At 47.9% G+C, this 27,985-nt stretch overlaps 1 protein-coding gene across 1 annotated transcript; it reads left to right on the top strand.

The window, feature by feature from the left end:
- Nucleotides 1-5: 5 nt before the first annotated feature.
- On the top strand, nt 6-25,162 carry PLA2G4D (phospholipase A2 group IVD; the record flags this gene model as incomplete). Its single annotated transcript, XM_081124126.1, has 20 exons — nt 6-50; nt 4,283-4,355; nt 4,552-4,688; nt 5,232-5,363; nt 6,058-6,098; nt 6,483-6,525; nt 8,069-8,132; nt 8,477-8,613; nt 9,691-9,801; nt 9,932-9,969; nt 10,145-10,280; nt 10,619-10,755; nt 11,914-12,136; nt 18,820-18,937; nt 19,206-19,343; nt 19,602-19,709; nt 19,854-20,045; nt 20,322-20,488; nt 21,030-21,216; nt 24,936-25,162. The coding sequence occupies 20 exons, from the start codon at nt 6-8 to the stop codon at nt 25,160-25,162; spliced, it is 2,454 nt and encodes an 817-aa protein (XP_080980252.1).
- Between the last annotated feature and the right edge of the window lie 2,823 nt (nt 25,163-27,985).

Below are 27,985 nucleotides of genomic sequence, written 5' to 3'. Positions count from 1 at the left end.
TTGGCATGGAGAGACTGACACCTAGGGAACCACCTGGCCATCCTCATCAGGTAACCCTTCCCTTCCTCCCCTCAAAGCAACACAGGGGCTGCATGTCACAGAAAGAGATCCTACCAGGCCCACAGCCCACCACTGTCGGCAGTGGACTTTCTGGAACTGGCTGAAGCCCAGAAGCCACCCGTGTGTCTCAGCAGCTCTGCCGGCCTAAATCCCCACCCACTGCCAATTATTTACTGTGTCAAGAGCAATGAGGCTGCAATCAGGCCAGGGAAGCTTACAAACTGCTCACCCCATGTGCTTCCCCTCAGCTCAGATTTCTCATTCTCAGACAGGGACCAAGGCCAGAGGGACTGGCTCCTCATGTCTCCCCTAGAACCCCAGTAAGTGGCCATGAAGGGGCAAAGTGTGTCGAGTTCACTATGCTGAGGCATATACCTTATTTGTAAACCTTCCCAGACTTCTGGAGCCTTGGCCCTGAGATCCAAGCCTGAGTTGGGTCCAGACAAGCTGTTCCAGGCTAGTGGTCCTGGAGAAGACTTGCCTGGGGCAGGTGAGGCACCAAGGAATCCTGGGGAAGGTAGGGAGGGACCCACCCATCGCAGGACAGCACCTGCTGCCTTAGCCTGTGTCTGCCTGAGGTCTGGCGGACCCTCTGCAAGATGGATACCAGTGAAAGTGCCCTGATGGGGTCTGAGAGAAACTCAAAGATGCAGGTGCAGGGCGGTGGGAGTGCTAGAAAGTCCTGCCTCCATCTGCTACTCCATCAGAAGCCTGAGCCCCAGGACCCAGCTGCAGAGGTTTCTGAAGGGTCCCCTTTCACTCTCCTGTCCCTGGAGAAGGCTGGGCATCTTCCTCCCACCCTCTGCCTGCTCTAGGCCTAGCCCAGGCTCAAAACTAAAGCCCAAGGTTTAGTGACCCTGGGAGCCTGAGGTTGTCCTCACACCTGGGAAGCACCTTGCCTCCTGCTGATGGTCCGGGAACTGGCTGAGCCCCCAAGGCCAGGCCCTCGATGCCCAGCCTTCAAGGCAAGCCTCTGCAGCATCCTTATCCAGGCTTGCTCCTGCTGGACGGAAAACTGGAGCCTGCTCTGGCGGCAGGAGCTTGGCTGGCAGGGCAGGCCGGGAATCTGGAACTTGCTTTGGGACGTGCCTGCTGTGCTCATCCTGACTCAGGAGGTGCGGGGCCCGAGGCTGTGCCGCAGCTTCCACCCCTCTCCAACCTCCTCACTGCCCCACCGCGGATCGCTCGGTGCCAGCAGGGGAAAAGGTGGCCTGCTCATCTTTCTCAGGGGGACAGTGGCTGGAAGTCTCTGCAGGGTGGCGCTCTCAGGATCCTACAGGAAGCTGGGGGTTAGGGTGCGGGAGGGTCCCTGCTGGAGAACTCGAGTGTCCAGGGTGAGTCATCAATGAAGGCAGTATTTCAGCTAAGACCATCTTTCAACAGGGAGATGAAGCCTCAGTGCCCTCAGGGGAAAAGGAATCCTATTAGTTAACATGTTAGTTCAATAATCATATTTGGCTAAAACAAGTCAATGAAATCCTAGTGTCTAGATATCCACAGGGCAATGGGGAAATTTGCATGGTTTTACAAAGAAGCACAGTCCTGGGAAGGTAGAATAGCGCACGGGTTGTGAGCTCTGGCCTTGCAGACCTGGCTTTGAATCCTAACGATGCCACCTACTAACTCTGAGACTGAGGGCAAGTTAACTTTCCTGAGCCTCAGTTCTCTCATCTGTCAAATGAGAGGAAGTGAGAGCACTATCTTATGAGGCTGCTGGGAGGTAAGTCAAGTTGGTATATGTAATGTGCTACTACAGCACCTAGAAACATAACGCACTTAATAACTAGCAATAAGAACAATTGTCTAGCCTGGCCGGGCGTGGCTCAGTGGTTGAGCATCGACCTAGGATCCAGGAGATCGGGGTTCGATTCCCGGTCAGGGCACATGCCCGGGTTGCAGGCTAGGCAGTTGATAAATGACTCTCTCACCATTGATGTTTCTATCTCTCTCTCCCCCTCCTTTCCTCTCTCTGAAATCAATAAAGATATATTTTTTAAAAAAATACTACACTTTAAAAAAAAAAGAACAATTGTCTAGAAACTGCTTTTTGCTAAATATTTTATAAGCATTAATACAGTTAGCCTCAGAACACCGTGTGATGTTGATACTATTGTTAGTCCCACTACATGTGAGGAAACGAGGGCACTGAGAAGTGACTTATCCAGAGTCACACAGCAAATAAGTGGAGGACCAGCGTTTAGGTCCAGACAGCCTGGCTGGGAGCCTGTCCTTGGCCAGTTGGCTCTACTGCCCCTAGTAATGATCAGTCAGAATTATTGTCAGAGCCCATCCTCTGGGTGTTTCGTGTTAGCGATGTCTTAGAAGTGAAGAGAAATGGGTTTTCACCCCAGGAAAAAATATCCTGCCAGGAGATGGGGGCTTTCTGAGGTCAAGAGGGTATCGATGACCAGAGTGAAAAATGGGCAATGATTCTCCAACTGGGCAACGTGACTGGATGGAAAGTGAGCCTTTGGGGGCACTTCTTAGTAGCCCCAAGAGGCATTAGAGGGTGGGTTGCCTCTGCCCTCCCCCTCTGTTTTGAAGCCGGCACTGCAGCGCAATGCCCTGCAGGGCCTTGGGACCCCAGCCAGCACCTCTCTGCGGCACTGCAGTGACAGGTGCAGGGAGGAAATGGAGCCAGGCGTCTAAAAACTCATTAAATCCATGCCGATGTCAACCTCTGACTTAAGATCTGTAGACTTGAAATGTTGCTGGTGTCACTGGAGTTAATCCCCAGGAAAGGAGAAATAAGTCTTCCAGAAAGATAACAAGAATGACAGGGACACTCAGCGTGGAGCCACGGGAGAGGGACAATGCGGGGACCCAGAGGAGGAGGGTGGGGGTGGGTCATGAGTCCTGAGTGGCTTTGCTGTGGTCCATTGTCCTGTAAGGTTCTCGGTGGGGGGTGGAGAGTCACTTCCCGTGGACACTGAGCCAGGCCCCGGCAAGCAGCACCTGTGCAGAGCAGAGACCGGTTCCTGGTGGGAGAAGAGACTTCCGATCCCAAGCGCCGCAGTGGGACGGGTCCTGGGAGGATGCAAGGCAGGAAGCAGCTTTGGTTTCCTCACCACAGTGTCCCAGCCAGGCCATGACAAATGCTCACCTTGCAAGCATGGTGCTGCCCCTGCCTCGGGTCACAGGGGCTTATTATGAGAAACTTGTGCAGGGTGCCCAGAAAAAGCTACACAGCCAGGCCTCAGGAAGAATGAAACTCTGGATCCTGGCAGTGCCAAGGACCTGGGTAGTAGGGGTTTGGGGATATCTCCCCAGTGCCCTGTCCCCAGAAGGACTCAGCCACACCCTACCTGTCTTCTGCTTTTCCTCCTGCCACCTTCTTCTGAGTGTCTTCTCTACCCCTCCCAGCTGCTGCCCACTTAGTTTCTTCCTCCTCACTGGGCATGTCTGTGGGCTGACGTGATCTCGCCAGGATCTTTTTTTTTTTTAAATCCTCCCCAGAGGATGTTTTCCATTGCTTTTCAGATGGGGCGGGGGGGGGGAGAGAAACATCGATGTGAGAGAGACACATCGATTGGTTGCCTCCTGCCCTAGCCCTGACTGGGGCCGGGGATCGAGCCTGCAACCCAGGTACATGCCCTTAACCGGGAATTGAACCAGGGACCCTTTAGTCTTCGGGCCAATGCTCTAACCACTGGGCCAAACCGACAAGGGCTCGCCAGCATCTCTCTACACAACGATCTTTCATCCACTGCTCACAGTAATGGCCTGATGCTCTTGGAGTTTCTTAATTTCCACCCAAGAGAGGCTGAATACCTGCAGCTATCACAGCCCACTGGCTCCCCAAGGCTTGGCCTCCCTGGAGTCATGCGTCCACTTCCTGCCCAGAGGTAGGGGACAGGCTGGGCAACGGGGTCACATGCTTTACCAAAGGGCTGACTCCCTGTGAGCTCTGGAGGTGGCCGATCCCAAAATGACATGTCCATTGTGGTGGCCATTCCTTAGTCCTCAGTTCCCTGCTTTCCCCACCTGTGCAATCCTGTCCCTGAAAGGAAGAGAGTCCCAAAGATTCCAAGCCCCCCAGGTGGTCTGTCCTTCCCTGGCTGCTGCAGCCCAGAACCATTGCCCCCCGGACAGAGGTGGGCAAAGGCAGTTTGGCCCCAGAATACCCAGCAGTGTCACCAAGCATCGCAGGAGCAGCCTGGGCCCAGACTGGTGGGCTCATGAATGAGCAGGAGGGACTCATTTGTCTGCTATTTCTCTCCAGAGGGAGGCTTCTGCCTGCTGGCGGCTCACTGTGAGGGTCCTGGAGGCTCGAGGCCTGGGCTGGACCGACGTGTGTGAGTGGAACTGTCTCCTGGGCTTCAGTGCTATAGGGATGCCTGGGTCCCATGGGAAAGGCCCAGACAGATGCCGTGGGCTGGGCTGGGCTGGACTGCCCACTGTGGCCTCCAGGGTCTTGGTAGGAATCTGGCAAGGCCCCTAGAGAGGGGTGTGAGGAATTCTCTCTCATGATGGTTCTCTTGATGTTGGCAGTGAGCGAGGCAGACCCCTATGTGGTCCTACAGATGCCAACTGCACCTGGAATAAAGTTTAAGACCAAAACAGTCACCAACTCCAGTCATCCCGTATGGAACGAGAGCTTCAGTTTCCTAATCCAGAGACAGGTTAAGGTAAAGGTCCAGCCACCCACCTGAGGACAGGCTGTACCTTGCACAGGGAGGGTTCTTGGGGTGGAACACACTTTCCTCCAGGGCTTAGAGAAACTAGGGAGTGGGTGTCTTTGTGCCCCCACCTGGGTGTGCTGCATGCAAGACAATGTGTGAACCCAGTGTCTGCAGGCCTGACGTCCAGCAAGTGCTGGTTCTCTCTCTGCCCATCTATGGAATGGAGATAGTAAGAATCCCCTCCTGATTTGGGCTGCTGTGAGAGTAAAGGTAACACACTTCTGGTACAGTGCCTGATCCATACAATGTCTTAGGAAACCAGCAAAGCAGGGGTATACAGTGGAGGGAAGGAATTCTTTGTAAGAATATTATTTTTATAAAAATTAGCAGGGGAAATTAGGATCTTTTCTGGGTTTTCTTTTACTGCTTGTAAATTTTATCGTTATTTTTATTTTTAAGTAAAGGGTAGAATCATAATAATCTTTTCTGGCTCTGATGTGGACTACAGTGATGAGTAAATAATGTGCTAAGTTGTTCTCCGGTCCCCAGAACGTTCTGGAACTGAGCGTCTATGATGAGGACTCAGTCACGGAGGATGACGCCTGCTTCAAGTTTCTCTATGACATCTCAGAAGTCCTCCCTGGCAAGCTGCTCCGGAAGACCTTCTCCCTGCGCCCCCAGGTGTGTGGGGCGTCCCCATGGGATCCAGGCTAAGGAAGTTGCACAGTTTCGCCCACCTATTAGGATGCTGCTGGGTTGAACTGATTCATAGAAAGAGGCAAACTCCTTCCTGAGATATTTACATTTTAATAGGAAAGACAAAGACTCAACCTGACTGTTACAGGCTGAATCATTCAATGGAGAAATGTTACTGTCTGTGGGAGGAGGTTTTGGTGGTGGAGGACTTCCTAATGCCCCTCAGAACACACGTGTGTAACTAACCCTCTGGGCATTTGCGGCTTCATCGCTCATACTGACTGCCTCAAGCCTCCTTGTGCTCAAGGCCTGCTTTGTGCAGGTCTCTTGTTCTTTCTCCAGCTGGTGAAGGCTGGGGTGGGGAGGCCAGAGTCCTGGGTTTGAATCCCCCTGAAGGGGAGATGAAATGGGCCCTGGACATCCTCTAGCCTCCTTTGGCTTATGCTCCTCACCTTCCCCCTCAGCCTTGCCAGAGGCCTGTTCTCTGAAAACTTACCAGCTGTGGTAACTTGGGCAGGTAGCCCGACCTTCCCTAAGCCTCAATTTCCTCATTGTAAAAAGGGAAGAATTGTAATACAGTGCCTCCTTTAGAGACGTGAGATGATGAAATAATGAATGTAAAAGAACTATGTCAAAAGACATATATAAATGTGGATGACTTGCTCATGTTTGCTTTCAGGGACAGGAGGAACTGGATGTGGAGTTCCTGATGGAAAAAACGTGAGTAGTCTCACACAGCCCAGGGAGTGTCTAAGGACCCAGGCTTTATTTAGGGAAATGTCATTGACCCAGATATGCCCATTGGTCTGTCCAGCCCAAATTCTCTGTCCCTCATCTCCCTACCCCTGCCAGTCTGGGGGGTGGGGATCCTTTTAGAGAAACAAGGAGAGGAAGGTCAATGTTTCTCTGCCCCACTTTCTCTCTCCTCACCAATCACTCTTCAGAAGCATCTCCTGCACTCTGAATAGTATCCAGGACTCAGAGAACCCTCAGTATCATCCAGGAGTCCCCACATGGGTTGAGCTTGGGCTGGGAGAGAGGCAGGTCAGCATAGGGAGCCTTTGCCTTTGCAAGGCCAGACTGTGGATGGTTTGATTTTTCCAGGTCAGACCGCCCAGAAAACCTCATCACCAACAACGTCCTTGTGGTAACCATTACCTTCCCCAGGCTTGTGAGGGAGCGCTGAGGTGGGGGTGGGCCAGAGGGACAAAGCAACGACAGGGCTTGGTGGTAAGACCACCCCTGGCCTCTCAGCTAGGTGGCCCCCAGGGAATGTGGCTGGGGACAGGGGGCTTAGAGGGGCCTGGGGCTAAAGGGAGCATGGAGAGAGGGGAGGCTGAGGCTGCTGTGAGAAGGTTCCCCCCCAAGGCTGTATGGCTGAGGTGGGTTGAGGGAATTGCTAGTGCTTCCTGGTGTGTATGGTCACCCGTGAGGAACTCATAGTTCTTAGCCCCAGAAGAGGAAGCCCTGGCCAGAAAGCCATGCAGGCCTAGCTCAGGTTGGTAATGTGGAGGTAACTGAGGCTCAGAGGGAGTGTCCAGGGTGGTGTGCTTCCAATCTGGGAGCTTTGGGATAGGGTCAGAGGGTCAGTCAGCTCTCCCCTGAGACAGTGGAGAGTCCTGGTCAGCTCTCTGAAAACACAGCAAGCTCACAAAGCTGCTGTGGGGAGGAACCGACTCGTGGTGGCGAGAGATGCCTTAGAAACTTCTTGCTCAAAGTGCAGTCCCACAATAAGCAAGCTGACCTAGAGCAGGGCCAGGCCTAGCAGGAGGAGAATAAGGCACCTAGAGCCCAAAATGGAAGGGAGTACCCCCTCACGGTCCTATGAGTGCCTGCTTGATGGAATAGGATCACTTTTGCAAATACAGGCATATCTCATTTTATTGGGCTTCACTTTATTGCTCTTTGCAGATGTTGCATTTTTTGTTTGTTTGTTTGTTTTTTTACAAATTGAAGAGAAGACCTTCCACCAGCAAAAAGATTATGACTCACTTTATTATGACACTTGCTTTATTGTGGTGGTCTGGAAGGGAACCCGCAGTATATTCGAGGTGTGCCTGCACACATTAAAATAGTCGTACCGAAGGCAGCTGCCTCTTATCTGAGGTGATGGAGACCAGGGGTATGTTGATGAACTTGGCATTTCTACAGGGTCAATAGTAAGAGTGGAGTGGGCTGCAGCTGTCAGCTGGTACGCATTACAGAGAGAATGCAGCAGGCTTGTTTGGCAACTCATTTAAGTGGACGACAGTCAGGAGGTACTCTAGTTGCTAAAATTTCAAGGGTTTCTCTGATCCATTCCACTATCCTATAGACCAGTGGTTTGTATAACTCTTTGGGAGCAGTTGTAGTAGAATGAATGCATCCTGCAGGTTGAGGCTGTAGAGAAACCTAGAGGGAAGAAAACTGTGCCTGGCAGCTGGAGGCCTGTGGAGATTCCAAAAGTCTGGCAAATCTAGGAGAGCTTGGGGATGGGTGGAGATGGGCCCTCCTGGCTGTTCCAGGACACCTGGCTTAGCAGTTGCAGCACATCAGAGGTGGTGTGAGGGGTTTCTGCATCCAGTCCCACTCTGGACACCATTTCTTGTTCTGTGTGTGGTGGATTTGGGACAGTGGGGCTCAGAGGGTGAGGTTGAGGGGACCTCAGCTTCCCCAGTAGAGCCCCCTGCCCATGATGTGGTCTGCCCCAGGCTCGAGAGCTGTCATGCCTGGACATTCATCTGGAGAGCATGGGGAGCACAGCCATGGTCTCAAGTGAGTCCTGCTCAGAACCAGGTCTGACTTCTGCCTGGAATGGGGGGAGGGGGGGCTGACAAACACATACAGGGCGGAGGTAAGTGGCAGGGCAGAGCCTGCCTCTTCTTACCCACAGAGCAGAAGGGCAACAGGTCTCCTCTGGGCAGGAGGTTTCCCCTGACCTGGGGGAGGGCATGTCACAGGGGGGCAGGAGTCCCATGGGGGTTGGGGCCCAGCAGGCTGGGAGGGCCCTTTCCAGCATCCTGCTTGCTATGATCCGGCCACTCTGGCTTCCACCAGGTCCAGGCAGTACTGCCAGTGTTCTGGGTCCCCTCGTGTTAACCTTCTCCCTCTCTCCCTAGATCAGGAGAACCTGGAGCTGGAGCTGGTGCTGAAGGGGTCATATGAGGACACACAGACATCTGCCCTGGGCACAGCCTCTGCTTTCTGCTTTCACTACATGGTGGCTCAAGAGGCAGAGCTGAGTGGACGCCTGAAGGTGGGTCTTTGGGTCTCAACTCTGAGCTCTCTCACCAACCCCAGCCTTGGGCCAGCTTCAGCTGCTGCAGGTCCCTCTCTGGCCTTTCCCTGTGGCCTTGTCAGCCTCCCCGTTAGACACACTCCCTTGGCAGACAGGAGGATCACCAGGGCCTGGGGTGGGTTTGGGGGGCTGTTACACCATGTCTGTCTTTGTCTGAACCCTTTAATGGCTCCTCCAGTGATGCTCTTAGAATAAAATCCTATGTCTGTGCCCACAGGCTGTGCACAGCCTGGCCCCTGCCCACCTCTGCTGCCTCATTTTGACCCACATTGCCCCTCACTCACGAGGCTCCATCTGTAACTTGTCTCTTCTCGCTTTCCCAGCCTGCCAACTACTTTCCCTGTCTTCCTCCGGCTCCTTCCAAGGCTGCCTGCTCCTCCTCTTCCTCTTTCAGATCTCAACTCAAATGGCACCTCTTCAGAGGGGTCTTCCTTGACCCCCCCATCTTAAATAGACCCCACACATCTCACCTTTGGTTACTCTATCTTACCACACTGCTTATTTCCTTTACAACACTTATTAACATCAGTTCATTACCTGCTTCTTTATAAATTCTTTATAAATTCATACATGATTCAGTTATAACAATAACTAAATATTAGCTGTTATTGCACTAAATAAATATTAGCCATTAGTATTATTTTGATATTTTTTATTGATTTGAGAGAGAGAGAGGAAGGGAGAGGGAAAGAGAGAGAGAAACATCAATATGAGAGAGAAACATCGATCGGTTGCCTCCCATATATGCCCCCACTGGGGATTGAACCCAAAACCTGGGTATGTACCCTGACCAGGAATCAAACCCATGACCCTTCAGTGCATGGGGCAATGCTCCAACCAACTGAGCCGCACCAGCCAGGGTGATACTAGCTATTATTTTTGTAATTATAATTATTATAATTTTAATAATTACAAAAATTGTAATTATTTTTGTATTATCAGGGAAGGACTGTCTCTGGATCACTGTTTAGATACTCAGTAAGGATTTGTTGAGTGAGTGAATGGATGGATGAATGAGTGACTATTTTCCTCCAGAGCTCTAAAGGCAATGGCTGGAACTCAGGCAGCTCAGCTGGGCACCTCACTGTGCCTCTGAAGCCCTTCACTATGGAGAAGGAGATGACCATTGACATCCCTGCTACAAATGTAAGTGGCCTCACCTGGAGGGGAAGTGCCAGTGAGATTAATGATGGGAAAGCCCAAGGCCCTCAGTAAATACTCACATTCCTCTCAGGGTCTAGGACATTCTGAGCAAGGTCTCTTGCTTTGATTTCAGGCCCCAGGAGTGAGGTTACAGCTCAAGGCTAAGGGCTGGTAAGAGACATTCATATCTGTCCGGAACTGTGAAGGGTGGTCATAGAGCAGGGGAGCGCTGTGGAAAGAGTTGGGGTTGGGAGCAGGGAAGTTATTTAGCAGCTATTGTGGGCTTGGCCAACCAGTGGCTGAGCTCAGCAAGTGCCCCCGACCCTTGGATCCTCTGTTGCCCCAGCCCAGAGGAGCTGGCCGTGCGCCTGGGCTTCGATCTGTGTGCGGAGGAGAAAGCTTTCCTGAGCAGAAGGAAGCAGGTGGTGGCCAAGGCCCTGAAGAAGGCCTTGCAGTTGGACAGAGACCTACAGGAAGATGAGGTTTGGAGGATACAGGGGAGTGGGGGTGCAGATACCTTGGACTGGCCTTAAGGGAGTAACTGATTTCTATGCTCTCTACAGACACTCCAGTCAGCAAAGACTGGGGAGTGAGCATGTGGGAGGAGATATGGGGCATGGGTAAGCTCTGGGCTTCTCACTCCCTTTAGAGCTCTGTCCAGGTCTGAGAGCTGTCACTTCCTGGGGAGGGGTTGAGTACTAGCTCTGACTCTGACTCCACCAGGCCCTGACCACAGTTCTGATCAGGTCCCCTCTCTGGAGGCAGGAGGCAGCTCTATCCCTGTCCTTGTTAAGCCAGGCTGTGTCTTTGTATGGTCCAGGTCCCCATCATAGGGATCATGGCCACAGGAGGAGGTGCCAGGGCCATGACCTCTCTCTATGGCCATCTGTTGGCTCTGAAAAAGCTGGGACTCCTGGACTGTGTGACGTACTTCAGCGGCATCTCGGGAGCTACATGGTGAGAGTCCTGGGGACTGGAGAATCAGAGATGACCAGGCCCCAGACGGGACTGGAGTGGACACCAGAGAGACCCTCTATATGGGGAAGCCAGATAGGTGTGAGCAGTATGGTTTGATGGGTGCCAAGTGGCTTTCTCAAAAGGGAGGAAACAGACATTACAGAGTCCTTCCATGGGTGAGGTCTTATAGGACGTCCACTCCATGCTGCTGAAGAAGTGCAAGGCAGCTAATTCAGAAGGAGCTGGGTTTGAGCCTTCACAACATCACTTACTGGCTGGGTAACCTTGACCAACTTATTTCCTCTGATTCTCAGTTGACTCATCTCCAAAATGGGGGTAATAATAGTACATCCTTCATAGGATTAGAGTGGATCAGCTCAAGTAAAGCACTTAATACGTCTGACTTGTCCCAGGAGCTCCAAATTGATAGCTCTTCTTTTTTCTTTAATTGTTTTTACCTCATTTAATACTCACAACACTCTCTAAGGCAGTTTCTCTTATTGTCCCTATAGTACAGATGAGGAAATTGAGGTCAAGAGGCACTATTTTACCTAAAGACAAAATTGTCTCCCTACACCCCACCCTGCCTATAATGAGGTGGAACTTTTCACTGTTAGAGATGCATTCCTTTGAGTCTTATTGAAATGTGACTTTAAGTAAAAGAGGACTATTCTTCTCAGAGGAGTTTAGGTGACAGCTGTTGACAAGTAGCCTCAAAGGGCTTCAGGACAGCCCTATGAAGATGGGAGTAGGGAGAGTCTAGAGCTGTGCTGTACAATACAGTAGCTACTAGCCATGTGTGGTTATTGACCACTTGAAATGTGCCTAGTCCAAACTGAGTTGTTATAAATATAAAATACAGTGAATTTTAAAACTAAGTTAAATTAAATTAAATATATTATTAAAATTAATTTTTACTGATTTCTTTTTACTTTTTAAAAGTGTGGTTACTAAGACATTTTTAATCACATATGTGGCTTACATTATATTTATATTGGTCAGCACTAGGAGGAGAGAAAGCTCTGAGACATTTTCCAGATAGGCAGGGCTTTGGCAGCAGGAGCAAGATGTTGGGAGAAGTCAAGAGTGGGAAGGAAGAGTTGCAGTGACCCATGCTGGGCCTCAGCATCCTATTGTACTGTCCCTTTGTTTTCCCAGGACAATGGCCCAACTATATGGGGACCCTGAATGGTCGCAGAAGGACCTCGAGGGACCCATCCGACATGCCCGAGAGCACCTGGCCAAGAGCAAGCTAGAAGCCTTCTCCCCAGAGAGACTGGCAAGCTACCGCAGGGAGCTGGAGCTGCGAGCGGAGGAGGGGCGCCCCACCACCTTTGTGGACCTGTGGGCTCTTGTGCTGGAGTCCATGCTGCACGACCAGGTAGGGCACCTGTGCGTGCGGGGGGGAGCGTGAGTGCAATGGCAGGGCTGGGGCAGCCGTGCAGCCAGCTGACACACAGGCGCATTTCCTGAAGGATGAGAGTCCTGGACCCTTGGTTAAAGAATGTGGACACCTCTGTGTTTCAGTGTCTGCCTAACTTTGGGGTGCTGCCTTTTTGAGTCAGTCTATTTTTTAATTAAATTGCCATGAAAATGAAATTTCTGGGTCTCCCAAGAGCTAGGGATCAGACAATACCAAAGTCAGTTCCCCAGACACAGCTTTTGCATGTGTTTAAGAGTCAGTGAGACTGTTCAAACAGCTTTTATTTTATTTATACTGCAATCTGAAATATACTATTTCTCTGCATCATCATGGTAATGTTAAAGCACAGACTCTGGTGCCAGATTCCCTGGGTTCTACTTCCAAGGCCTCTTACTAGCTATGTGTCCTTAGGCAAGTTACTTGCCTCAGTTTTCTCATCTGTACAATAGGAATGAAAATAGTACTTACCTAACAGAGTTGTTGTGAGCATTCAGTGGTACCTTGGCATAGAGTAAGCATTCTGTGTTAGCTAGTATATTTCTTTACTCTTATCCTAACACCATTAGGATAAAACTGAGTATATATATTTTTTATACATTGCTTTTTTCAGGAAAGGTTAGAAAGTTAACTACTGAATCTTGCATTAACTGATACAATTATTAAAATCAGTGATTTACCATATTGTTTTACCATATGTAATTACCTGAACAAAGTTTTTTTAAGCATTTGAAACAACTGAAACACAAAAAATATATTTAACATGTATAACAAAAATAAACTATCAAACATATTAGCAGAGGAAATATTCTTATCTTTCTTTTTTTTTTTAATAATCATGTTGTTTTTTTTAAAATATATCTTTATTAATTTCAGAGAGAGGAAAGGCGAGGGAGAGAGAGAGATAGAAACATCAATGATGAGAGAGTCATTGATCGAGCCCGCAACCCGGGCATGTGCCCTGACCGGGAATCTAACCCTGATGGGCTGGATCCTAGGTAGACGCTCAACCGCTGAGCCATGCCCGGCCGGGCCTTATCTTTCTTATCTTTGGGTATCAGGAGTTTGACCAAAAATGATTATCATGTAAACTAACTAAAAATGAATTTGCTTTGATTTTTAAAAAATTTTTATTCTTGCTAGCAAGTACAATGCCACTTGGAAATTACCATCCATTCTTATTTTGTATTTATTAGTTTATTTATTTTAAAAACCTTAATATTGTTAAATATTTATTACAATAGTCTTCAGACCTAAGAAAATGCATAAAGCATAAAGAATAACATAATGAATATTTATGATCTCACCAACCTGCCTAAGAAATGAAATATAACAGAAAGAATTAAAGCCCAGGGTGGATCACTCCCCAGCCCCATTTCCCTCCCACCCCCACAGGTAACCACTATTTTGAATTCAGGTTTATGATCACATATATATCTGAAATCTGTATATTTTACTATATTGTATAATATATAATTACGTAACATAGATTTTATATACCTTTATCATATACTTTATTATATATACCTTTACTATGTATACTTTTATTAAAAATATATATCCTTAAGAAAAATATATTATTTACACAAATGGCTTTGTACAACTCTCCCTGTGCACGTGTTAGAGACTCTCTATGCCTTGAAGTTATATGCCCGTAGTACAATTGTTAGGCCACTAGGTACATGTCCGTCAACTTTCCTAGTTATTATCAAATTGTTCTCCAAAAGGGTTGTATTAATTCACACCCCCACCACCAGTGTATCATACTTTCTTTTCTCTACATGCTCTTGAGATTTTTAAATTTTTATTTTATTGGTGTGAAATGAAATTTTATTGTAGTTTTTCATTTCCTTGGTTTTTAGCGAGATTGATCATATTTTCAAGTATATTTGTCATTGGGCCTTCCTCTTCTGTGGATTACCTACTCAGATTCTTTTTGTTCTTTTTGTTCTCACCTGAGGATATTTTTTCCATTGATTTTTTTAGCGAGAGTAGAAGGGATGGGGAGAGACAGAAAGAGAAACATCAATGTGAGAGACACACACCGACTGTTGCCTCCCGCACTGTCCTGACTGGGCCCGGGATCGAGCCTGCAACCCAGGTACGTGCCCTTGACTGGAACTGAACCTGAGACGCTTCAGTGCTCGGGCTGACGCCCTAACCACTGAGCAAAGCCAGCTAGGGCCCTACTCAAATTCTTTTACATTTTTCTATTTAGTTCATCTTTTTATCTTATTTTGTAGGAATTCTTTATATATTCTGGATATTAATCCTTTACCAGTTCTAGCAGATTTTGATGCGTAATTTTAATGTAAACCAATATATCATTCTTTTTCTTCATGGTTTGTGCTTTTAGCGTCTTTTTAAGAAATCTTTCCCTCTCCTGAAGTTATAAAATGTCTTATATATTCTTATAAAAGTTTTAAAGATTTGTTTTTCACAGTTAGGACTTTAATCTGCCCAGGGTTTATCTTCAGGTATTATGTGAATAGGAATCCAGTTGTCTTTTCTCACATAGGTAGCACATTTCCCCAATATCACTTGTTTTTTCTCCAACGATCTGCCTTGCTACTTCTGCATGTGTCAGCCTTCATATATTCACAGGCCTCTTCCTGAGCTCTGTTCCATTCTGATGAGACTGATTCTCTGTCTCTGTGCCAGTATCACATTGGCCTAGTTACTCTACCTTTGTGATAAATCTTGGTATCGAACAGGGCAAGTTTACCCCCATCTGCCACCTTGGCTCTTCTCAGAACGATCTTGGCTACTTTTGGCCCTTTGCTCTTCTGTATACATAATAGAATCAGCTACTCAAATTCCATGATAAATGCCATTGGGATTTTTGTTAAAATGGCATTCAATTTATAAAACCAACCTAATTACTTGAAGTATTTTTATTTTATTAATAGATACTACGTACTCTTTGCATCTACTGTTTAAGCTCCTGTTCAGTTTTGAGGGTGTTTGTTTTATTAACTGCCTGGTGGCACCAATTAGTTACTATAGAGTGGGAGAAGCTTGTTAACAGTTCACTTTACAGGGTGCTAGGAAACACAGTTTGATCCTAGGCCATAAAGTAGACTTTAATTTAATTACCATTTGATTCTTCAGTAATGACTCAATGCAGTTTTATGTACAAGGTTTATTATAGTTATTTTTTTAAAAGACAGACTTAGTTTTTTTCGTTCACAAGAATAAAAGTTCTTGTGGTATTATTAAACAATAATGTGTTCTTTAAAATGAGCACCACCCAAAAAATGAGCACACATTTGGCTTTAAAAATGTTGCCCCAATAGGAAAGGTTTTCAAATATGATTTCTTTCTTTCTTAGTTATCATATTTTATCTCTTAAACCTCACATTCATTGTATGCTTTTTAAAATAATTCTTGCCTGGCCGGGCGTGGCTCAGCGGTTGAGCATCGACCTAGGATCCAGGAGATCGGGGTTCGATTCCCGGTCAGGGCACATGCCCGGCTTGTGGGCTGCAGCCAATCAATGACTCTCATCATTGATGTTTCTATATCTCTCTCTCCATCTCCTTTCCTCTCTCTGAAATCAATAAAGATATATTTTTAAAAAATAAAAATAAAAATAAAATAATTCTTTATTTAGACAAATTTAGTGTTGATTCTAAACTTAAGTCTTTAGGTGAAAATAAGTATCTATAAAACCAATCTAATTACTGTACTATACTAATCTACAGTACCAAAAGTCAATTTAAAGTGCCAGAAAATATAACTCCATTCACAACAAATTACAATTTCATTAATATTAAGTACTGTCAGAGAAATATTATACCTTGAATTTTACTCAGAACAACTTTATTAGTTCACATGCTTTTATAATATTGCTTCAGTTTTTGTAAAAAAAAAAAAAAAAAATTCCCTTGTAAAATACACTAGTTCACCCTGGCTGGTGTGGCTCAGTTGGTTGATGACTGTCCCATGCACCGAAGGTTGAAGATTTGATTCCTGGTCAGGGCACATGCCCAGGTTTCGGGCTCAATTCCTGGTCTGGGTGCATGTGGGAGGCAGATAATTGATGTCTGCCTCTTCCCCACCCCTTCCTCTCTCCCTAAAAATCAATAAAAACATATATTTTTAAAAATACACTAGTTAAAATCAGTGCTTCTCAAACTCTCTTTGAAACTTTGCCTTGAACCTTTTGCTGGCCAGCACTGAACTGCTTAGAAGCTGCTCCCCATTCAAGGAGAAACTCGTTTTTCTCTTATCTTTTCCTGAGGTAAGGTCTTACATGATTTTCTTTAACTTTGGACAAAAGGTTTTACACACTCTTTAGTCCCACTCTGTACAGTGCCCTGAGCTGTCACCATGTCACAAACACTGTACCCAGCTCCTTCCCTTCAGGTGGCCCCTCGAGTCATCAGATGATGTTCTGCTGGGTTAGGGACCCTCGTTTGGGAGCTAGGGAGCATGGAGGCCCAGAGGCTGCCATGACTTACCGGTGGGTGGGCTATTGAAAGGAAGGATCCTGCTTCAGTCGATGGAGGGGTGAGCTGATCCTTTACCAAACCTTTCCCCAGGGCAGAAACTGTGCATCTGTAGTAAAGGGACACATTTCCCCTCATCAGGCATGTCATAACCAGGCAAACAGGATTCCTAGCTAAAAAGACTTTGAGAATGGAAAATGCAGGTATTAATCAAGCGCCCTCCTTTCTCAACACACACACACACATTCACACCTGCAGGTCTGACTTACAGATGTGACAGATGGTCAGCGCCTGCGGCTTAAGGCATATGAGGGGACTTTCCTGTGGATTCCCTAAAACTCAAGTTATATTGGTGTCACTGAGGAAGTGAGGGAGAAGATGACAGTGGTTGACACGTGAGTGCTCTCGTTGAGTGACAGAAGGCTGGCGGGAAGAGGAACTTCACCCGTGTACTGAGGCTTTGCCAGGGTGGGGGGGGGGTCTCCTTGCTGGATGGGCCGGGCTAGAGTCCTGGGACACACACCTGGCTGAGCTTCAGAATCACCTGGGGGAGACTAAGAAAGGCAAATTCCGTGTTGGCTTCTGCTGATTCTCAAAATACACCCAGTAATCTGTATATTTGACGTACTCTCTAAGTAACTTGAGAAGGGCTGATATGGCAGGTTGGAACCTCCTCGGCCTAGCTGCTGAGGGAGGCGCCTTTCAGCTCAGAGTCCAAGAGAGGAGTGGCACATTCATTGTACATGCAGTGCTTCGTCAGAAACAGCCCAGGGCCTGTGGCAGCAGGATCCCTCCCAAGGTGGGGCTCCAGGCAGCCGCCACCATTAGCCTTGCTGATGCTTGAGATGAACCCTGTTTGCATCTCTGGTCCGGCATTAAACAAGACCTTTCTGTGTCCCTAGAACTCCCTAGAAGGCCAGCCAAAATCCTTGCCATCAAATGCAGAGCCTGGAGTGTTACTGAAGAGAAAATTAGAAACAGAAGGCAAGACTAAACAAGGGGGTGATGCAGGACAGGCAAGGATGTCAGGAAAACATTTGGGAGGGACTAAAACTTGAACTGCATTAAGGTGAACCCAAAAGGGGCAGCCCATCCCTGGGCAGAGCTTACAATGTATACTAAAGGGGATTCCTTTTTTTTTTTTCACTTACTATTTATTTATTTAGTATTGAGGTAAAATTTCTATACTGTATTTTAATGGACTTTTAAATGGGCACAGCTGGTAATACAGAGAGCTTATGTATTCAATATACAATTCCTACTTACAGTAAGAAACATCCTTATGGCACAAATTTCCCAGCTTAAAAGAACACCTTTTAATTACCTAGAAAACAGACATCAGGGTCTGAATTTCCTTGCAGATGAGCTTCTCACTGTCTCTGAGCAAAAGCCAATGACATCAAATAAGACGTTTTTCTTGATGACTCCAAGAGAGTATTTCTTATTTGCACTCCATCTACCCTAGTCTGCACCAGGAGTTTCCTCTTATGTTCCTCTAACCACTGTCACACTTAAATAAGATTAAATAAGATGGACTGTAAAATCTGGGTGGCCTTCTACATTTGAAAACATATTGCAGGATTTTCACCCTGCACCTGAAGCTGTGCCCTGCCAGGCCCCTACCTGCCCGTCATGTCCCACATCCAACCAGGCCAAACTGTGTTGATTCTACCTCCAAAACACTTCCCCAACGTCACTGCCACTGCCTGACTCAGGCCACCTCCAATCCTTCCCCTCTGTTTCCCTCCTCATCTTCCTGTCAGTTCAACTGCCAACCTAAAAGGGGATTCCAGTGTCCTTTCTAGAAAGCAGTACGTGCTCATAGGTGTGTGTGCACCTTTGTGTCTGTGCATCAGGGTTCACACCCACTCCACCCTTCAGCCCATGGAGATGGGGCCACTGGACCCCCAGGATGTAGGGGTGGGTGCACTGTTGACACTGCAGTCCTTGTGAATGACACTCTCTGGAGATACACTGTGCACAGTCTGCATAGCCCCACATGGTGACCCTGCACATGGGGCTGGTCAGAACATTGGGCAGGAGTGGTAACTGAATGTGTGCACCCACCATTCCACCAAATCCTAACGGGAGCCGCCTCACCCCCAGCCTGTCCCCACCCCACCCCTGTCCTGGTGGAGTTGCTGCCTCTAGGGTGCTCCTAACCTCACTTAGGCCCCCATGTCCCCACTGCAGGTGATGGACCAGAAGCTGTCAGGACAGAGAGCCGCACTGGAGCAGGGCCAAAACCCTCTGCCCCTCTACTTGAGCCTCAATGTCAAAGAGAACAACCTGGAGACTCTTGATTTCAAGGGTACAGTCCTCAGTCCTGTCCACTCCACCCTCCATCATACACATGCATGAGAGGGGGTGTCCTGGAGGTGGGTGGGGTGGGGTGGTGGTGGTGGTGATGGTGGTGAGTATGTGGTCAAGGGGCTGGGTGGGGCAGTGGTCAGCGCAGGAGTCAGCCAGGCATGGAAGAGGCTGAGGCCTGCTGGGGGCAGAATCTTTGGTTCCTGTCAGAGCTAGGGCTCCCCCTGCCCACTCTTCTCTCTTTCCCACCTCTCCATCCTGCCCCTCAGAGTGGGTCGAGTTCTCCCCCTATGAGGTGGGATTCCTGAAGTATGGAGCCTTTGTCCCTTCTGAGCTCTTCGGCTCTGAGTTCTTCATGGGGCAGCTGATGAAGAGGCTCCCTGAGTCCCGGATCTGCTTCCTGGAAGGTGAGGGGTGGTCACCCTGAAGGCCCTGGCCAGGCCCTCGCCAGGCCTCTTTGACTGGATGTGACTCCTGTACTCAGGTCTGGCAGAGCCCCTGGGTGGGGGCCGTCACTGGGCTGTGGGGAAGAGGCATTGCAGGCGCAGCCTGCTCCCCCTCCCATTTTCCACCTGCACCCAGGGACGGGGACCACTGGCTTCTAAGCCATGGGGGACAGGGTGCTGAGGCTGGAGGTTGACATTTCATGGGAGTTTGGCCTTCAGGCATCTGGAGCAACGTTTTCTCCCTGAATTTGCTGGACGCCTGGTATGACCTCACCAGTTCTAGTGATACCTGGAGGCAGCACATCAAGGACAAAATCAGGAACCTGGGTAGGTAAGGGAAGCAGTAAGGGGAGCCTGGGATGAGACTGCTTCCCCTTCAGATACTGGGGTTGGGGGAGGCTGTCAGAGGGAGGCAGGGCCAGGCACCTCCACACCTCTCACTGCACCAAATGTCTGTTTCTCTGGGCCCAGAGGACCCCCCTGCCTCCTTGAAGACCTCCTCATGGTTGGAGGCCTTGTGGCTGCAGCCAGGAACGGCGCTGGCCCAGGCATTTAAGGGCTTCCTGACAGGCAGACTGCTCTACCAGCACAGTTCCAACTTCCTCCAGGGCCTCCAGCTGCACCAGGACTACTGTAACCAGAAGGCTTTCTCTACCTGGGCAGGTAAGGGCTACTACCATTTGTCCTTGGGTAACAGGGTTAGACTCCAGGTACAGATAGACCATGGCTGGACTGGCAGAGGCCTTGGGGTTATAGCATCCAATTCTGGGGTGTGGCCTGCAGAAAGTAATGGGAAGGGCAGGTGTCATATGCATTCAGGGAGTGACACCAGAGGTAAGACAGGGACATGGAGGCAAATGCAATATAAAGGGGGGTGATTGTGGATGGATGATCTGTGGCAGATTGGCTGCCCCTGACTATCTCTGCCTCCCCCACCAGATAGCCAGCTAGACTCCACCCCTGGCCAGCTGACCCCACAGGAGCCCCAACTCTGCCTGGTGGATGCCGGCTACTTCCTCAATACCAGCTATCCCTCTATGTTCCGGCCAGGTCGCAGGCTGGACCTCATACTCTCCTTCGACTACTCTCTATCCTCACCTTTTGAGGTACTTCTGGTTGCTCAGTCAGGCTGAGCTCCAGGGGCAAACAGCATAGCCACTGGGCCACAGACCCAGCCAACCTGTGTCCCCAAAGGAAGAGGGGGGTGACAGGCTCTGACCCATATCCTCCTGCAAGGGTCCTTGGTTGGAAAGGGCTATGGAGGTGGTATAGCCCCTGGCTCCCAGGAAAGGTGGACAGGAGGAAGCGTGCATGCCTGCCCCAAGAGGAACAGCTGGTCAGAGCTGGGAAGAGACCCTGGCCTGTCCATCCATCCCCCCAGAGCCTCCCTGGGTTCCCTACTGAGGCCCTCTAGGCTCTGGGACCAAATGGGGGTGGGGTACCCCACCTAAAGATTTTAACTAAACAGCATTGCAAACCACTGGCATCCTTTGCCTCCCTCTGAGCTTATCAGGGCCATGAACAAGAACCAGTTGTCTTGACACTGGGCAGTCAGTTTGGGCTGGAGCCATCCTAGCATTTTCTAGAGCACTGACCTAGGATGACCAGGAAGTAGCTGGTTCTCCCTGGGGTCGTCTCCCCAACCAGATGCTACAGCAGACTGAGGTGTACTGCCGAGGCCTGGGGCTGCCATTCCCCCACGTGGAGCCCAGCCCACAGGACCAGCGCCAGCCCAAGGAGTGTCACCTCTTCTCAGACCCCACCTGCCCTGATGCGCCTGTTCTGCTACACTTCCCATTGGTCAACGCCTCCTTTAAGGACCACTCAGCCCCAGGTAAGGCAGCCCCTCCCTCCATAACAATCTGGCAGCCTGGCCCCTCAGAGACACTGCCTAGTGCCCTCCCCAGTGAGAATCTTAAGGCTAGACCCCCCTCCCCTCCCATTTGAACACTGTAGTGCCCTGGTGTCTGTTGCTGATGCCCACATCCCTGCAGGGGCCCTCTGTTTGCAAAGTCACTGTGCTGCTGTCCTCTTTGTCATGACCCCAGACTCCTTTACCCTCCTGCCCAAATTCCCCTAGCTACACCTGGGCCCCTCAGCTCTCTTGCTTTATGGGGTGGAGTTCAAAGGATCCCTTCATCCAGAGGCTGCCTGCACTGTCATAGTCTGCAGTCATCTCCACTGCTGCTCAGTACCAAGTTGTTGGAGGAATTTATAAAAGCTCTCCAGGCTAGACAGCCAGGAAAGAGAGGCCCTGGGCCCCACTCTCTCAGTCCCCTAAACCTATCTGGGGTTTCACCTTGCCTCTATTATCCTACCCCAGCCCAGGCCTAGTGAGCTAGGCCTCTCTTTGAGACCCTTGAAATCTAAACCCGTATCACATTCCTTTCAATCCTTGCCTTCCACCAACTGGTCAGATTTTTCTCTCCTTTTGCTGGGAAAACCAAATATCTGCCTTTGTGCATTATTCCTGGTTTTCTATTTCCCTTCAGCTTTACTCTTTTTTTTTTTTATTTTTTATTTTTTTTACTTTTTAAATTTATCTTTATTGTTGAGAGTATTACAGGTATCCCATTTTTCCCCCCAATTGATCCCCTCCACTTCCCTTCCACCCCCTTCCCAGGCCTTCACCCCATTATTAACTGTGTCCATGGGTTATGCATATAACTTCTTTGGTTAATCTCTTCCCACCCTCCACCCCCCTTCCCTCTTTCCTCTGAAATATGATCGTCTGTTGCATGCGTCAATGTCTCTGGATCTATTTAGTTCATCAGATTCTTTAGTTCATTAGCTTCTTCTTAAAGAAGACCCTTCAACTTTTCCTGTAGTGCTGGTCTGGTGGTGATGAACTACTTTAGCTTTTCCTTGTCTGAGAAGCTCTTTATCTGACCTTCAATTCTAAATGACAGCTTTGCTGGGTAGAGCAATCCTGGTTGTAGTTCCATGTTTTTCATCACTTTGAATATTTCTTGCCACTCCCTTCTGGCCTGCAAAGTTTCTGTTGAGAAATCAGCTGACAGTAGTATGGGTGCTCCCTTGTAGGTAACTAACTGTTTTTCTCTTGCTGCTTTTAAGATTCTCTCTTTGTCTTTTACCTTTGGCATTTTAATTATGATGTGTCTTGGTGTGGGCCTCTTTGGGTTCTTCTTTGGGACCCTCTGTGCTTCCTGGACTTGTAATTTGATTTCTTTCCCCAGGTAGGGGAAGTTTTCTGTCATTATTTTTTCAAATACGTTTTCAATTCCTTGGTCTCTTTCTTCCCCTTCTGGCACCCCAATAATATGAATGTTGGGCCTCTTGAAGTTGTCCCAGAGGCTCCTGATACTATTTTCATATTTCTGGGTTCTTTTTTCTTTTTGCTCTTCTGGTTGGGTGTTTTTTGTTTCCTCATGTTCCAAATTGCTGATTTGATTCTCAGCATCCTCTACTCTACTGTTGGTTCCATGTAAATTATTCTTCATTTCAGTTCCTGTAGCCTTCATTTCAAATTGGTACTTTATTATGTTATCAATTTTCTCAGTTATTTCCCTAACAGTCTGCTTAAACATCCTTATAACCATTATTCTGAACTCTCTATCTGTCAGCTTGCTTGGATCTATTTCATTTAGTTCCTCTTCTAGAGATTTCTTCTGTTCTTTCCTTTGCGGCATGTTTCTTTGCCTCCACATTTTGGCTGCTTCCAGGTGTTTTTTTCTATGTATTAGGTAAAGTTGCTATGTCTTCTGGAATTTGTAGAGTGGCTTTGTGTAGTAGGTGTCCTGTAGGGTCCAGTGGCTCAGCCTCCCCAGTCACCTGAGCTGGGCCTTCTAGGTGCTCCCCTGTGTGGGCTGTGTGCACTGTCCTGTTGTAGCTGAGCCTTGGTTGCTGTTGGCGTCCCTGGGAGGAACTGACCCCCAGGCCAATCAGCTGTGAGGACCAGCTGCAACTACAGCCAAAGAGCTGCTGTGCTGGAGACACCCTTATGGATCAGGATTTACTTCAGTGGAGCTTTGGTGTTCACCAAGTGCGCCCCTTGAGTGTCACTCGTGGATGTGGTAGGGTTGTAATCCAGCATGGTCGAGTCTGAGCACCAGGTGCACTGTCTCTGGGGCCTCCCGGGAGGTGCAAAGTCAGCCTCTGCCAGTGCCTTGCTCAGGGCCACCCAGCATGAGCTACACAGCAAACCGTAGTTGGCTGCTACTTGTGCTGGGCTTTGCATTGTCCAGGAGAGGCCAAGCTATGAGCCAATGCAGGCTGCTGCTAGTGCCAGGCCTGGGGCCACTTATCAAGCTGTATGGGGTACGCTGCTGCTTGTCTGAGAGATTTTAGGAAAGTCCTAAGCCTGAGGCTCGAGAGGCCACTTGCATAGAAAAGCCCCTGGAAATGGCCTGGATGAGCTGCAGGTGGGGAGGGGCGGGGCCTCCGGGAATCATGGGGCGGGGCCAAAGGTGAGAGTCAGGCGCTGGTAGTTCAAAGATGGCGCCTGCCTGCCAGCTGTATTCCGGGAGGGTTCACCACAGGATCAATGGCCTCTGCCAGCCCTTCTACCTGGGAGGAATCTGCCCCTCCACCTCTCGCCCGGATTTCAGGCAGGTTAGTTCCTCCCCGAGTGTCCCAGGTCCTTTCAAGCTGCTGCCGGGCGCTGGGCTCAGAGGGAGCGCGTCTGAGTGAGTCCGTGCGCGGGCCCTTTAAGAGGAAAGCCTGGGGCTCCTGCAGCCTCCGCGACCCTCAGGGACAGTCCCCACTAGTTTCACAGCCCAAAGTTGTGGGGACGTCTCTTCCCAGCTTGGAGCCCTGGGCTGAAGGCCTGCTGTGGGGCTGGGACCCCTTCCTCCTCCTGGAAACCTCCGCCGCCGAGATTCCCTTCTGAGTTTCAACCGCGGCACCGGGTGTGTGCCCGCGGCCGCGTCTCCGCAATTCAGCCATGATTCAGCCCCAATCCGCCCGAGTCTGCACCCCTCCTACTGCTCTCGGTGCTTCTTCAGTTCCCTGGTTGTGGGGCTTCTGTTCAGCCAGATTTCAGGAGGTTCTGAGTGATGGTGGTTCTGGATTTTAGTTGTAATTTTGATGTGGTTGCGGGAGGCGGCGGGTGCGGCTGCTACCTACACGCCATCTTGTTTCTCCTCCTCAGCTTTACTCTTAACAAGGTCAACACTCATCTTGGAATCCTTTTTCTCTCAGCCAAGACTGGTTCTTGCAAAGCAGAAGTCCTTTGGTTTTCAGCCTCTTGTTTTCATCATTAGTAAGAATCCATTCACTAACCTGACTGACTTTGTGGTTTTGGCTGTTTCCAGCTTACCCCCAAAGGTTATATTGATATATGAGTTACCTGAATAGTGGAAGAAGTGTAATGCTTCAAGGAAATGTGGGGAGCAGCAAACTTTTCATATCTCAAAATAGTATCCTACTATACACATTTATATTTCTGGACAAAGGACATAGAGGACTGGGAGAGAAGCAAGGAGCCCCTTCAATGGGGAGCAGCCCACCCCTGTGCCCAGCTGTGAGGCTTAGTTCTGCCCAACTGCAGAGGCCTCTGGGTGCTGCTCCTAACACCCTCCTACCCCTGAGCAGGTGTCCAGCGCGACCCTACAGAGCTACTGGCCGGCCAGGTGGATCTCACTGGGGCCACCTCACCCTACTCCCTGTTCAACATGACCTACAAGGAGGAAGACTTTGACCGCCTGCTGCAACTGAGTGATTACAATGTTCGGAAGAGCCAGGACGCCATCCTTCAGGCCTTGAGGACAGTTCTGAAGCACCAGGCCCCAGCGGCCAGGCTTCCAGGGGCACAGTCTTGAGGCTGCTTAGGGTCCCTAGCACCCTGAGGACCAGACTGTTTTCCAAAGCAGCTGCACAATTTTACACTCCTGTCAGCATTGTGTGAGGGTTCCAACTTCTCCACATCTTTGCCATAGTTGTTAGTCTGTGTTTTTAATTATAATTATCCTAGTGGGTATGAAGTGGCATCTCCTATGCATTTCTCCAATGGCTAATGATGTTAAGAATCTTTTCAGTCCTGACTGGTGCGGCTCAGTTGGTTGGATATCGTCCTGTGCTCGAAGGGTCATCAGATGGATTCGGGGCACATGCCCCCTACTGGGGATCGAGCAGGAGGCTCAAAATCAATTTTTAAAAAATCTTACAGAAAAGGAGAGAATCTTTTCACATACTTATTGGCCTTTTAGATATCTTTTTTAAAGAAATGTCTATTCAAATCTTTTGCCCTCTTTTAATTGGAGTATTTGTCTTTTATTGTTGAGTTGTAAGAGTTCTTTATATATTCTACATAGAAATCCCTGATTCAATGTATGTGGGTTGTCTTTTTACTTTGTTGATGATATCCTTTGAAGCAGAGACATTTTTTATTTTGATGATGCCCAATTTATCTATATTTTCTTTTGTTGCTTGTGCTTTAGTTGTCATATTTAAGAAACCATTGCCTATTCCAAGGTCATGAAGATTTACACCTCTGTTTTCTTCTAATAGTTTTATAGCTTTAGCCTTACATTTAGGCCTTTGATTCATTTTAACTTTTGTAAATGGTGTGAAGTACAGGTTTGACTTCATTCTTTTGCATGTGGATATCCAGTTACTTCAGCACCATTTGTTGAAAAGGCTGTTTTTGTCCCCATTGAATAGTCTTGATACCCTTGTTGAAAATCAGTTAGTTGTAAATGTGAGGGTTATTTCTGGACTCTGATTCTATTTCATTGATCCATTTGTCTATCCTTATGCTGATGCCACATTGTCTTGATTACTGTAGCTTTGTAGTAAGTTTTGAAATCAGGAAGTATAAGTCCTCCAACTTTGTTCTTCATTTTCTAGATTGTTTTGGCTATTGAATTTTCATATGAATATTGAGATTAGCTTGTCAAATTGTGCAAAGAAGACAGCTTGAATTTTTATGGGGATTGAGTTGAATCTGATTAATTTGGGAGTATTGCCATTTTAACAATTGAAAGTCTTCTGATTCATGAACATGTGATGTCTTTCCATTTATGTAGGTTTCTTTCATTTCTTTCAACAATGTTTTGTAGTCTTCCATGCACAAGTCTTAAACTTCTTTGATTACATTCCTGAATATTTTCTTTTCTTTGATGCTATTGTAAATTGGGTTATTTTCTTAATTTTATTTTTGAATTGTTCTTCTTATTATAAAGAAATAAAAATTTTTAATATTGATCTTATAGCCTATAATCTTGCTGAACTTGTTTATTAGCTCTAATAGGTTTTTTTACTCCTTAGAATTTTCTTCATATAAGAAGATCATGTTACCTGCAAATAGAGATAGTTTTACTTCTTTCTTCTTGATCTAAATACCCTTTATTTCTTTTTCTTGTCCCGACTAGAATCTTCAGTATAAGTTGAGGAGAAGTGGCAGACATCCTTGTTTGTGCCTAATATTGGAATGAAAGCATTCAATCTGGACCATTAAGTATGACATTAGCTGTGGTTTTCCTTACATTCCCTTTGGCAGGTTGAGGAAGTTCCCTTCTAATCCAAGTTTTTTGAGTGTTTTTATCATGAAAGGTGCTGAATTTTGTCAAATGCTTTTCTTTCTTTTTTTTTCTTTTTTTTTGGTCTATTGACATAATCATGTAGTTTTTTTTTCTTTATTCTGTTGATGTGCTGTATTGAAATAATTGATTTTTGGATGCATTCCTGGGACAAATCCCACTTGGTCATGATATATAGGGTGGGACAAAAGTAGGCTGACAATTGTGAGCACTTGAAACACAAGAGTTTATTCACTTTTTTTGTTAATCCTCACTGGAGGATATTTTTTTCCATTGACTTTTAGAGAGAGTGAAAGGGAGGGAGAGACAGAGAGAGAGAGAGAAACATCAATGTAAGAGAGACACACTGATTGGTTGCTTCCCATACACGCCCTGACCAGGACCGGGGATTGAACTTGCAACCCAGATACGTGCCCTTGACAGGAATCAAACCCTCAACCCTTCGATGCTCTAACCATTGAGCCAGAGTTTATTCCTTATTACCATTTATTAATTATTATATTATTTTCCATTTGAACAACTATAAACCTTCTTTTGCCCAACCCTATATAATCCTTTATTATGTATTGCTGCCACACTCACTTATGATCTCCCACACTCAAAGACACACACACACACACACACAAACTCACAACTATGGCTTCCCTGACCCCAGGTGGGTGTCAGTGACAGACCCTGGCTCTGGGATTGTCCTCGTCTGATGACTTCTCCTCAGGACCCTCATCCCTCTGCCTCTTATGTATTTGGTTTTATTTTGATTCTACAATTTCTCCATTTTATTGGAAACACTTATTTTTCAGTGATGTTGATGATGGTATCTACTGGCTGGAGTAAGAAAAAACACTCCTGTGTTTCTCCTTTACTACTCACACAGAACCCCTCTGACACTTATGGTCACCAAATGAGTGGGCTTTTCTCCCACACCAAGCAATTCTCTGCAACACCGGCCAGATGTCTTATAATTCAATTAAATTCTGAGTTAATGTCAGATCCCATAAATTAAGGGCTCAGTCCCACAAGACTCCCTCCACTTCAGATGCCAATTGCAAGTCCTCAACTGTCATCTGTGCTTCTTACTAACCAGTTATAAATTGGGGTTCCACA

The sequence above is a fragment of the Miniopterus schreibersii genome (assembly GCF_964146895.1).
Source record: "Miniopterus schreibersii genome assembly, chromosome: 1".
In the NCBI taxonomy this organism is placed as follows: Eukaryota; Metazoa; Chordata; class Mammalia; order Chiroptera; family Miniopteridae; genus Miniopterus; species Miniopterus schreibersii.
Note: the sequence above shows the minus strand (reverse complement) of the source record. Positions and strands in the feature narration are given on the sequence as shown.